Source organism: Dendropsophus ebraccatus, chromosome 7 (genome assembly GCF_027789765.1).
Source record: "Dendropsophus ebraccatus isolate aDenEbr1 chromosome 7, aDenEbr1.pat, whole genome shotgun sequence".
Lineage (NCBI taxonomy): Eukaryota > Metazoa > Chordata > Amphibia > Anura > Hylidae > Dendropsophus > Dendropsophus ebraccatus.
Genome location: NC_091460.1, coordinates 22,498,106 through 22,511,568, shown reverse-complemented (window position 1 = coordinate 22,511,568; position 13,463 = coordinate 22,498,106). Strand labels below are relative to the sequence as shown.

General features: G+C 39.4%; 1 protein-coding gene across 1 annotated transcript; it reads right to left on the bottom strand.

Annotated features, from left to right (window-relative positions):
- Nucleotides 1–243: 243 nt before the first annotated feature.
- On the bottom strand, nt 244–10,208 carry LOC138796494 (vomeronasal type-2 receptor 26-like). The gene is made up of 4 exons (XM_069976100.1): nt 9,921–10,208; nt 8,264–8,485; nt 4,154–4,277; nt 244–1,142 (listed from the first exon to the last, which is right to left on the bottom strand). The coding sequence occupies exons 1-4, from the start codon at nt 10,206–10,208 to the stop codon at nt 244–246; spliced, it is 1,533 nt and encodes a 510-aa protein (XP_069832201.1).
- Nucleotides 10,209–13,463: the final 3,255 nt, after the last annotated feature.

The following is a 13,463-nucleotide window of genomic DNA, read 5'->3' as shown; positions in this document are numbered from 1 at the left end:
ATTAATGAGCAGAATGCCCCTTTGTTCCTACAGTAAATTCGCTCATGCCTAATTACAATACAGAGGGTTAATGTCTGCTCAGAAGGTATGCAAAATCCACCTTTTCTCAAAAAGAGTTTCAATTATTTTAATAATATGAGTAGTTTAATTATTATTATTTAATAGAAAGAATGTACCTAAAAAGGAAGACATACTTTTCTTTGTTTTAGAATATTTTTTACATATGTTGACTCCTTAGTCTGTTTATTGTCCTATATGTATACGCATTTTTGTATTTAATTGAGGCTTGATCACAATAATATAACATTTAGGGAAAAATATAAAGCCTAAAAGTCCAGCACTTGAAGCCAAGATGGAGAAAATTTCTACGGCCACCATGTTTTTTCCTTTGGTGCTCAGATAGGAAGGGACCATAGTAATCCAGACACTACAGAACACCAGCATACTGAATGTGATGTACTTGGCTTCATTAAAACGATCTGGTAATGTTCTGGCCAAATAAGCTACAGTAAAACTAACAGCTGCCAGGACAAATAAGTAACCTAGAACAGCAAAGAAACCAACTTGAGACCCTTCATTGCACTGAATGATGACTTTCCTGTGATAGGAATGGGTGTCCTGCTCCAGGTATGGGGGAGAAAAGTACAGCCAAATAATGCTGAGAATAACCTCAATGGATGAGGCCACCACAACTATAGAGTTGGACACTTTTACCCCAATCAGTTTTTTCCATCGATTTCCAGGTCTGGATATTCTAAAAGCCATATAGACCATGATGGTTTTGGCCAAAACAGAAGATACCGAGATGGAGAAGATGATGCCAAAAACTATTTGTCGTAATTTGCAGGTTCTATCGACAGGACGACCAATAAATAAGAAGACACACAGGAAGCACAATGACAGCGAGATGAGGAGGATGAAGCTCAGGGTCTTGTTATTTGCCTTCACAATGGGGGAATCTTTATGTGACATAAAAACCCCTAATATCAGAATAGATATTGTCCAGAACAGAACAGCAATGGAGGATAGAGCTATGGAGAGTCCATCGGAGAAGGCGAGGAAGTCTTCAAGTTTGGGAAAACATTGATCTCTTTTACTGCTAGACCATTCAGTATCCAAACACTTTAAACAATTTTCACTATCTGGAAAGAAACAATAACGTGTGAATATTAACATGTTAAAAAAATTTAAATTTACTTTTGGCAAAAGTAAATTTGACCACAACACTGTCAATATTTGTTTGTAAAATAAAGTTAAGCCTTATTCACACGTTCAGTATTGTTTTCAAGTCCGTAAAGTCCTTCCGCACAATCTGCTAAAAATTACGGATTTGGCACCCGTATTGTATCCATATTGCAACCGTATTTCCGTAAATCCATTTTTTTACTGACTGCACAATACCAATAATAAAGTTGAGTAGTTTTGAAAAAAAAATAGCACCAGTATGCCCAACCACCAAAAAATATGTGACATAATTGTTTGTCAGCCATTTTACTTTGCCATTTCTGGTTTACTTTACTATAACAAGGGAAAGATACCTCCCTTGAAGATGGCACAGGTGATATAACAGGATGGAAGCAAACAAACCGCTTGGATTGTGTGCATTAGCGGTAGTAAACCTGGAGTCATCAGTAATGATTCCAACAATTTTAATGGTGGAAACGCGTTTCTGCCCTCTAATACTGGAGGGCCTCAGGTTACAATCTGTAAAAAAATAGCGGATCCCATTGATTTCTATGAGAGGATCATTGTAATCTACTGATTGTGTGAATAGCCTAATAGACATCAATGTGCACTAACTCGAATATGGAAATACGGATCTGTAAATTACGGGACGTCTGAATATGGCCTTAGGCTGTGTTCCCCCAACATCCCGATTGACAGACGCCTTCTTGGAATTCCTTCATTTTGGCTCAGCACTGGAGGCATTATTACTATATGGAGGGCACATTAGGGGACATTATTACTATATGGAGGGCACATTAGGGGACATTATTGCTATGTAGGGGCACCACAGGAAGCATTATCAGCATAAGGGGGCAAAGCAGGGGGCATTATTGTATCAGGTGCACAGCAGGGGACATTATTTCTATGTGGGAGCACATCATAAGCTGCTGTTGCTTGGTTTTTAACCCGGCTGGTTATGAAAATAGGACGAACCCTACCCCCCCCTTTTTTTTTTTATAAATAAATAATTAAAAAAACACACATAGGGTTCCCCCTATTTTCACAACCAGCCGGGTTAAAAACCAAGCAACAGCAGCCTAGTAACACCAGGGTGGGAAGTGCCACTGTTTTTGGCCCTCCCCAACCTTAAAATTACCAGCCTGCTGCCGCCCAGTCCAGGAGCGCCAATTTTGATGCTCCAGGCCCACTGGCACCTGGCTCTTCCCTGGTGACATTGGGTACTGGGGTAATAATGGGGGGGGGGTAGTGTTAGCCATTTTATACCGGCTAACACTAAGACCTGACTTAGTAATGGATTCCGTCTATAAGACGGCTTCCACTACTAAGTCTATATAGTAAAGAAATAAAGACAAGACACAAGTGAAAAATATTTTTTATTCAAATAAAAACACCCCCACACCCCTTGTTGACCATTTTATTTAAAGAAAAAAATCCCAACAACCGCTGGTCTTCGATGTAGTCCATCGAATCCGCCGTAATCCACATGATACTGCTATCTGAAAAACAAAAAGGGAGCAACACACAAAAAAACACACAAACAGGAGCACAATACCCATCATTGTGAGCGGTGTTGTGCACCTTACAGTATGCAGCATCTTTACAGATCGCTGCTTACAGTGTGGCACCCAATGGGTGCCATACTGAACAATCTGGCCCCAGGGGGTTACATAAGGGTCCCCACTTAACCCCTTAGGGGCCAGACTGATGTCAGGCTGCACCCATACCAGCAAGGAAGGAGTTAAGTGACCCTCTTTCCTTGCTGGGATGGGTGTAGTGCAGTAGGGGGGGGGGGAGCTTCTACTAACCCTCCGATGTGTTCTATCTTCTCTCTTTTATCTTCTCTCTTCGCCGGTCCCCAGCACACTGAGCTTAGTGTGACGGGATCAGCTCTTTATATGTTCGCTCAGCCAATCAGCTGAGCGGACATATAAATCTAAATGTTTCTTCTAATGTTGCTATTGTGATTTAAAAAAAATAGCATCATTAGAGGAAACATTTGCTGTTTTAAGTAAAGTATTATTTAGTACATTCAGTTGTATTACCGGCAATAGGAATTGGCGGCAATAGAGCTTCCTGTAGTAGTTGATATTTTATTAATAAAACACATTTTTGTTCGAATAAACTTATTTCCGTTGTTCAATAGCTTAATTAAAACGAATACATACTTTTGCAATTAAATATACTGTAAATAAATAAAAAAATATACATATTTATTTTTATATATATTTTTTTTTATTAACAGTATATTTAATTGCAAAAGCATGGATTCATTTTAATTAACCTATTGAACAACGAAAATAACTTTTTAAGAAAAACTTTATTTTATTAAATAAATATTAACTATTACAGGAATCGGCATTATTGCCGGGGATCGCTAACCCCGGTAATACCGTGCCCTGTAATACTGATTCCCTGCTTTCCCAGATGCATTCCAGAGGTGTTTGCATCACTTTCTAAAGATGTCTTGGACTTGGTGACCTCCAATTCGTCGAATCTTGATTTCCAGGTCCCAAGGATTTTTCTCCCATAGACTATAATGGGATTCAATATTTGAATATTCGAATAGTTCAATATCGGGAGCTAATCGAATTGAATCTAATCGAATCGAATATTTCACTATTCGCTCATCTCTAGTTAGGAAGCAAAGTCCTATGGAGATACTTAACTCAAGGATTGAACGGAGTGCTGACCTTCAACTTGAGCTTAGTTTGGTACTGATATAGCTATTAGGGTATGTTCACAGACAATATTTTGCCCAGTATTTTGGTCAGTATTATTTTAACCAAAATCAGGATTGGGTTTAAAACACTGAAACTGTACAAATCTTTTCATTATTGTTTGCCTTCGTCAACCCAATTCCTGGTTTTGACTCAATATACAGACCATAAACCTGATGAAAATAAAGTAAATAATGTTTGTTTTAATTTATTTATTTATTTACATTCGAAGACATTTCTGAAATTACCAGTGGTGTTTGATATTTCTCCATCAGGACACATTACACAGTCATAACAGCAGATCGGCTTCTTTTCATTCTTGAGCTTTCTGCTGCCAGGTGGACAATACTCTGAACATTGAGATCTTGGTATCTGTTAAAAACAATGATATTTCCTTTACTTAAATTATTTATTTTCTTTAGTTTGCTAATTTATTATATATTTCTTTCTCAAAAGGGGTCTCCCAGTCAAAACTATTGATGGCCCATTAAAATTGTGAATGGTGTTAGCTTAATTTACCTGTAGCAGATTTCCAAGAGAGATCTTTAAAGGCCCAATCGGGATGATATGGTTCCCTGAACCGCTGTATACAGCTCCTGCAGAAGCCACGGCACGTACCCACGTGGCTGCAGCAGGAGCTGTATAACCCTGTATAAGGACAGAGCCAACTTGAATTTTTGCACTTTGTTTTATTTCCTCCTTGTGCTTAAAAAAGCACTTGCATTTTTTTCACCTAGAAACTCACACAAGCCCATATTTTTTGCGCCACTAATTGTACTTTGCAATGACAGACTGAATTTTTTCATAAAGTAGACTGCAAAACCCCCCAAAAAATTTAATGTGTGGTGAAATTGAAAAAAACAAAACACATTTTGTTTTCTTGGGGGGTATTTGTTTTTGCGCCGTTCACCCTGGGGTAAAACTGACTTGTTATATATGTTCCTTAAGTCGTTACGATTAAAAATATATGTAACATGTATAACTTTTATAGTATAAGATGGCTTGTAAAAAAATTCAAATGATTGTTAACAAATATATGTCCCTTAAAATCTCTCTATTCCCAGGCTTATAGCGCTTTTATCCTTTGGTGTATGGGGATGTGTGAGGTGTCATTTTTTGCGCCATGATGTGTTCTTTCTATTGGGACCTTGATTGCACATATGTAACTTTTTGATCGCTTTTTATTACAATTTTTCTGGATTTGATGCAACCAAAAATGCACAATTTTGCACTTTGGGATTTTTTTGCGCTTACGCCGATAACCGTGCGAGATCAGGAATGTGATAAATTAATCATTTGGGCGATTACGCACGCGGCAATACCAAACATGTTTGTTTATTTATTTATTTATTTTTATTTATAACATGGGAAAAGGGGGGTGATTCAAACTTTTATTAGGGGAGTTTTTTTTTTTTTTACTTATAATACCACTTTTGTCTTTTCTTCTACACTTATACTAGAATCCCCCTGGGGGACTTCTAGTATAAGCACACTGATCTCTCATTGAGATCTTTGCTGTATAGTAATATAGCATAGATCAATGAGAAAGGCGCTCGATTGCTTTCGGCTGCTGCAGCTGGAAGCAACTGAGTGCCAAGTCTGGATCAGTGCCATTATGGCGCAGACCCCAACCGGCAGGATACATGAAGATCGCTCCTCCGGGAAAATGTCCCGGGGGGGCGATCTCTGCCACTATACCACCACCGATCGGGCTGCATAAGTAATCAGATGCAGCTGTCAACTTACTTGATTAGCAGGCACAGCAATCGGAATGTGCCCGCTAATAGCAGCAGTCCTGGGCTACATGCGGTACCCGCGACCACTGCGGTTCAGGGCGGGGTCGCTGCGCGGCCCCCCTCTAAACTCCCCGAGGCGGCCACAGGGTGTAAATATACGTTTAAATATACCTGTGTCGTTAAGGGGTTAATTCCCCGGGTGCATGACAGGCAATGACTGGGAGGTAGTCATCTGGGCTGCTCTGAGCCCGTGTCTAGTCACCACACGCTGTCCGTCAGCGCGCTCAAAGGGGATGAATGAGAGGCAGAGTGGTCCGTTACTGGACGCTCTGCCTGTCAATCATCCCTCGGAGACTAGACATGGGCGGGGAGCCGCCCAGATGACTAGTTCCCCGCCGCTGCCTGTCATGTGCCTGGGGCATTAAAGTGCTTTTTTTCAGTTATACAGCTCTGGTTTCAGCATCGGCCAGTACGTGCCGCGGCTGCTGCAGGAGCTGTATACAGCGGTTCAGGGAACCATATCTGCAGCAATAGGCACTTAGTGTAACTAATCGTTACACCAAGTAGGAGGTAAAAAGGCTTGTCTGGAAAATAGAAAATGTAAGACATGGAGGAAAGGGGCTAAGTCACAGTTATTGTATGCGGGCCAGACTACGCCTGCATGTGATGTCCAATAGCTGCACAGTGTCAGACACACTGTGCAGCTATTTGACATTGCACCTCCTTGGTTGAACTTGATGGACATGTGTCTTTCTTCAACCGTATAAACTATGCAACTATGTAACCTGGGCGTAGTTTCACCTGCACATGATGATTACTACATATCTCCACCTCCAAAATCTCAGAAAAGTTTACGTTGGAGACGTGGGTTTAAGTGGGATTTCAGAAAGTGAGCAGAAAGCTTTAGCCATCTTCTTCTCATCGGACAACCCTTTAAAAGAACTTTCACTTGTATACCTTTAGATTTGAAAACTTTTTTTGGTAAGGCTGGGTTCACACTGCGTTTTTTTCATCTGTTTTTTGCAAAAAAAAAACGGATGAAAATCGAATGAAAAAAAACATGCATTTTTAGCGGACACAAAAGTAGTGTCAGCTACGTTTTTGTGTCTGTCAAAAAAAAGGATCCGTTTTGATCCGTTTTTTTTTTTTTTACACTGGCAGTCAATGGAAAAACGAGTCAAAACGGATGCATACAAATGCATCTGTTTTTTGCAAAAAAACGGATGAAAAAAACTGATTACAAAAACGCAGTGTGAACCCATCCTAAGGGTTTGTTTTAGGGCCTCTGTGCTGTCGAAAAAGTGCTCAGACGCATACTGTGGCACAGGGTCGGACTGGGACAAAAAAAAATATATATAAAAATCAGCCCTGGCACACCAACTACCCCACCAGCTCAAATGACTACATTAGAATTTTGACTTGTAATGTTGACATAGAATTTTGTAAACCTACATTATATGTCTACATTGTAAACCAAAGTTTTATGTCAACATTCTGACATACACTGCTGTCATAGAATGTTGACTTACAATTTAGGTTTGGAATGTTTACATAGAATGTAGGTTTAGAATGTTGGCTTAACCCCTTAAGGATGAAGCCTAAAATGGCCTTAAGGACCACGCCAATTTTCATTTTTGAGTTTTCATTTTTTTCCTCCTCGCATTCTAAGAGCTATAACTCTTTTATCTACAGAATCATGTAAGGGCTTATTTTTTTCAGGAACAGGTGTACCTTGTAATGGCATCCTTCAATCTATCATAAAATTAATTACGAAACTCCCAAAATATTATTTATGGGGTGAATTTGGGACAAAAAAGGCAATTTCGCAAAATTTGGGGGGATTCCGTGTTCACATAATGCACTTTACCGTAAAGCTTACATGATATCTTTGTTCTACAGGTCACTATGAATACAGTCTTTTTTTTTTTTGCAAATAAGTATATTTAAAATGGCCCTATTGTGAGTCTTGTAACTTGTACATTTGTGTTAAGGCCCAGGTGGCTGGGGCGTACATGCACACCTGCCGTTGTTAAGGTGTTAAAATGTTGACTAGAGATGAGTATGCTCAATTCGATCTGAACCCGAACTTTCGGCATTTGACTAGCGGTGGCTGCTGAACTTGGATAAAGCCCTAAGGCTATGTGAAAAACATGGATATAGTCATTGGCTGTATCCACGTTTTCCAGACAAACTTAGAGCTTTATCTAAGTTTAGCAGCCCCCACTAATCAAATGCCGATCGTTCGGGTTCGGATCGATTCGAACCCGAACCCGGTTCGCTCATCTCTAATGTTGACATTTAGACTTTAGCAAAGCTTCCTTACAGACTCCTCATTACCTCATATTCTTTCTCATGCAAAGGTCCCTAAGTTTTTAGTTGCTGATTGGCTCTGCTCAAGATCTTTTAATAAGCCTTTGTGCCATGATTTATAAAAAATATAAAAAAAATACTTGATTTACTGGTTGTAAGGTAGAGAGTGGCCCACAGAGAGCACAGGCCCATCTGGCATTTGCCAGAACTGTCAGATGGCCAGTCCAGCTCTGCTGTGGCACACCTGTGAAATACAAAAAATAAGAGTAAAACAATTTAATTCACTTCTGATCTGCTTTGATCTTTTGTTACCTTGTTATTCTTCCAGAATATCCTGCTTCTATTGATGAAAAGCTGCTTATCTGGTGGGGCCCAGGGTGTAAAGGAGCCCACAAATATATAATTGGCGTATTTATTTTCTATTAATTTCCAATTATAAATACGAAATATTGTATTAAATTCTCCTCTTTCATCATAATATTTGATCATCCCGGACTGATCCATGTATTCCAGTTCTTTTAAATATTTGTTTAGCTTTTGTTAAAAAAAAATAAAATAGTAAACATAAAGTAACCTCTAAGCCACTGTGCTTTTCTTCTTTCTGTCTAACCTGGTGATAGTTTCAGTTTAAAATTTGGGAAAATAAGTAAATAAATAAATCAATAAACTTACAGAACAGAACTTAAATTGCCACTTGTAAGCTATGTTCCCACTTTGGAAACAGCAGGGAAAAGTGGGTGGGTGTCGTAATGTTGTCGGCTGCAAATAAAGATGCGCAAAGTTTTTATTACATTTTTTTCAAAATATTTAACAACAGGTACACGGAAATAAACATTCTAGTTTTGAACATAGTTATACAAATGGCATAACTCATTTAGAAGAATCAAGAATACGGTTAAACAAAAAATGAAAACCATAGAAAAATTTAACAGAAACTGTACGAAAACTGAACAAAAGTTGTATACATTGGTTAACAATTGTCGGCTTTACATGGTGGATAGAAGACTTAAATTGAGTAATGTTGGCTATTCAGCCAGCATGACCAAGCAGACTTATATTTGTTCATGACCGGCAGTGGAGTTGACCAGGACTAAAACCTTAGAGACTTGGGGAGTATGTGGCGTTTTCCAATGTCTAGTGATAAGCAGTTTGGTGGACATCAGGATATGAATCATAACAGTCTGAACCGTGGGGGGTATGTTCTTCATGTACTTTAGTAGCAGAGCAAATTGTGGGTTTTCTAGTGGTGAGATGCCTGTTACATCTCTAATGATATGAAACTTCTCTCCATAGCATAGATCACTTGAATTCAAGTCTGCTTCCATTAAGTAAAATGAGATTCAGACCCATTTAAAAAAAAAAAATCTAAAATGTATGATCTTTTTTATTCCCACTAGTAATATTAGCATAAGAAAGGCTAATAAGAAACATATATAATGTAAAAATAAAGTTAGATTAAATAAATAACATTAGTAGAAAATTGATTACTACTAGGAGCCACATGTGAGGCTAATACAGAGAATTTTAGTTACCATAAGACAGTGTAAGTGCCAACTCGCACCTGCTTAGATGACACACACTTAACCAGGCTTTTTGCGGCCTTGCACATGTCACTCAGGGTCCATTCTCTTAAGAGAGAACATTTTCGCCAGGCCTTGTTGAAGTTCGTCTGTTTGCGGTATGTCCCAAGATTTTAGGAACTCAAGGCCTTCTGCCCCTTTTTTGATGACGTGGGTAGTCTCTTTACATTGCACTAGTAATTTGGTGGGATAGCCCCATTGATAAGGTACTGAGCTCTGATGGAGTGCTTGGGTTCATGGGCCCAACTCTTTGCGTGCTTGGAGCGTGGCTGCCGATAAATCAGCAAACAATTTTTATGGTTGCATATGGATCTGGAAAGGTTTTCTGTAGTCAGGATACAGTCATTAATTTTTTCTTAGTTTGAAAAAAATGTGAACCTAGCAAGTACATCCCGTGGAATAGTATCTGGTAGGGACTTGGGTTTTGGCACTCTATGTGCTCTGTCGATACTAAGTTCGTAAAATGCTAGATCTGAAAGTAGGGTTTTGGTAAATTGCTGAATATAAGATAATAGTTGGTCATTGGGAATGTTTTCAGATATCCCTCTGAATTTTACATTGCTCGGTCTATTTCTGTCTTCAACAACCACCATTTTTGTTTGCATTGCAGACACTGTATCATCAAGATCATTGTGTGCATCTGCCAGGTCGTTGTAAGCTTTAGTAAAGGACGCCATCTTGTTTTCTATGTGAGATAAAGCCTTATTCCACCAATAGATCTGACGACAGATTATCTGCCAAAGATTTGAAGCCAAACCCAGGAACAGACTATATACAGAGATCAGGTCATAAAGGAAAGACTGGTTTTCTCTTCTTTTCAAATCCACTCCTGGGTTTGGCTTTAAATCTTTGGCAGATAATCGATAATAGTCGTCAGATCTGTTGGTGTAATAGGGCCTATACTCTATCTCCTACGTCATTCAGTGCTGCTTGAAAAGAGCGAAGCATAACAGTAAATTCTTTCTTCAGGGACATTTTAAAGGCACTTAGCATCTCTTCCATTATCATATCAGGCATTAAAGTGTTGTTTGTTTGAAATTCAGCAAATGCCTCTTTGTCACTGTCATATGGCATACCTCCTTAAGCGGTGTTATGTCTGTCTCCCACAGCATGGGTTTGTTCCGAGCCGACAGTTTCTGCTTCTGTTTGGAAGACCTCCTTCAGGGGAGCCTCCGGTCACCATTTTGTGGTTGGGAGGGGAGGCTGGAGATTGCCACCTAGAAGGAATATAAAAGGTCAGGGGCTCTGAGATAGTTGGTCTACCTGCCTTCATAATGCTGCTGTAAAAGAGGTCGGAGTTAGCGGGAGATCAGCTGATAAAAAGGCATCCGGAGTTCTCCTTGAGGACATGCTGTCTTTGTCATCTTGGCTTTCTGAGCCGATGGTGAAAAAGCGACTGATGGACTTGTTGTGAGCTAGTTTTGGCTTCTTTCTTCTGCCCATCTGATGGAGAATCATCCCTGGAATCAGGAATGTGCTATGGGGTGAGTCGCTGGCAGATATAGTCACTGTTGCGGGTAGAGGAAGCAGGAGCTACTGCCATATGCTGCAATATCTCTCGGCGGCCAAACCACGCCCCTTGGTTCACATTTTTGTACCTCAAAATTTGCGAACTGAACATAAACCCGTGTCCTCTTTTGTGTCTTCAGCCGTGTGCTCAGGCCACATCCAGTGATTGGCTGAGCAGGTTCTCCCCCTCGAAACACAAGATTGACTGTTCGCTCAACCAATCATTGGCTGCGGTGCTGTCTGTTTTTAGCAAGTCAGGAGAGTGACAACCCACTTAGCCAATCACTGACTGACTCAGAATAAAAGTGTCGCAGCCAGTGATTGGCTGAACAGGCTGTCACTCTGGCTCTCCAGAATAACAGACCAGTAAGACAATCACTCGTTGTGCATTGTCCCTTCTCAATCTGTCAGCGATTGGCTAAGTGGGCTGTCACTTTCCGCTCAGCCAATCTCTGACTAATTGATTGGCCAGTGATTGGCTGAGTGGGTTGCGGGCTGTCTCCAAAATGATAGCCCGCTCAGACAATCACTGGTGACAGTGGCCACTGGTTCTCTATCAGTGCATGAGCGTGCAGCTGAACACTCGGAAGAGGACGCCAGGGGAGTGCGGACAGGTGAATAAAATCTTTTTCCAAATATTGATAACAAATTTTTAAAAATTTGCTTTGCTGATCTCTACAAATGATCATGAACATTTTTTTTGCAGCTGTCAATAATACAAAATGTTTGCTTTTCCCTGCTATGTTCTAGAAGTGGGAGCATAACCATATAATACCGTATAATCCTGATGTAAAAATACATATCTGAAAAAATTTTTACACAATTTCTGTGGGGTATGGTGGGGCTACACCTCTGCTGCACATGGTAGCTATAATGAATGCTACTTTATAGCTTCTGTCTACCAGACCTATCAGACTTATTTGTGCAGAGGTCTGCAGTATTCTGTACTATAGATGAATACAAACCCCATTGAAAATTATCCAACAGAGGACAAAATGTAACTTTTCTGGCCTCCATGGTTATTGGGGTCTATGGATGCATTTGCTATATGTGCCAGGAGATTTCTCGATACATATAGTAAACAGAAACCAGTGATGTGGTATGAAAATTGTTTGATCTTAGTAGAGTTCATGACTGTTGATATCTACTATTTACTTGATCACATCTCTTGATCACAAAGGCAAAAATGGGCAGATAGAAGCAGCTATGGTTGCAAATCAAAGAAGAGCACTTTGTTGAAATGTAGGACAAAAATACCAAGGCAAAAAAGAATAAGTGCAAAGTAGGAAGTAAGTTAGAGGCGTTTGGTACATTGATAACCCACAAAAAATTCCACTCCTTTTCGGATGGATATTTGATAGCATTCCAATTACACTGCAAATTAAATTGTACCTTATGTCTATATGTAGATTTTTTCATATAATTGACAAAAACTTCTCTTCCAAGAAATATATGCAAAGCATGCAGGGCATAAGCCATGGACATTAATGCATTGTAAGCAACAGGAGACCCATCAGGGTTTAGGAGAAGAGGCAACTCTGTGACATTCTCTTTTCCTGAACAAAAAGGCCATTCAAAATTCATTGGAGATCGATAAAAGCCTTTGTTTTTATCCTTTGTTGGCAAGCACTTAAAATGTAAAATCCAAATATCTTCAAGCCATTTATCTTCCGGATAATTAGAAGGATGAACGTTCAATAGAAATTGCTTCATGTCGCCCCTTTTGTATCGATCCCTCAAATATTTTTTATTATTGTTATACACTCGATCATCATTCAAAAGAAACAGAAAACCCAAAGAACAGTTAAAGGCTTTGAAAGAACGGTATAAAATGTCATTGTTCGCGAACCAGTTAGGGGGCAAGAGGAAAGTCTTGGTGTTCAGAACATCATCAGGCAGCTGAAGAACTTGTATCATAAAGTAAGAAAACGTTCCACAAACAATAATGATTCTCGAGGAGGAGCGGGAAATAATTTTCTTACTATTTTCATTCAGAGTTTTTATTTTGTTGATTTGAGATTTAAACCCACTAAAAACTTTCACTGTAAACTCTATACAGACACTTTGACTATTAAATAATGAGGAGACAACTTGGCTTTCTTTGTCTCCGCTGTCATCGTCACTAGTAATAATCCCGACCCAGTTCCATGAAAAGTGCTTCAGTACTGATAACACAGCAGAAATGTAGACATGGTCACTACGTGCTGTACGGAACAGATATGGATACAAGACTCGGTCACTGAGCACTGGATCGGTAGCTCCATAACTGATCTAGGGTGAAAGTTACATCAATATTCAAATTACATAATTCTAATAATTTAATTCATGCAATGAAAGACATTCTTATGTCTTATCCTGAAGATATTTAAAAAGCGTAAGGCTCTACTTAAGAGAACAACAAAACATTGTTATTAAAAAAAAGT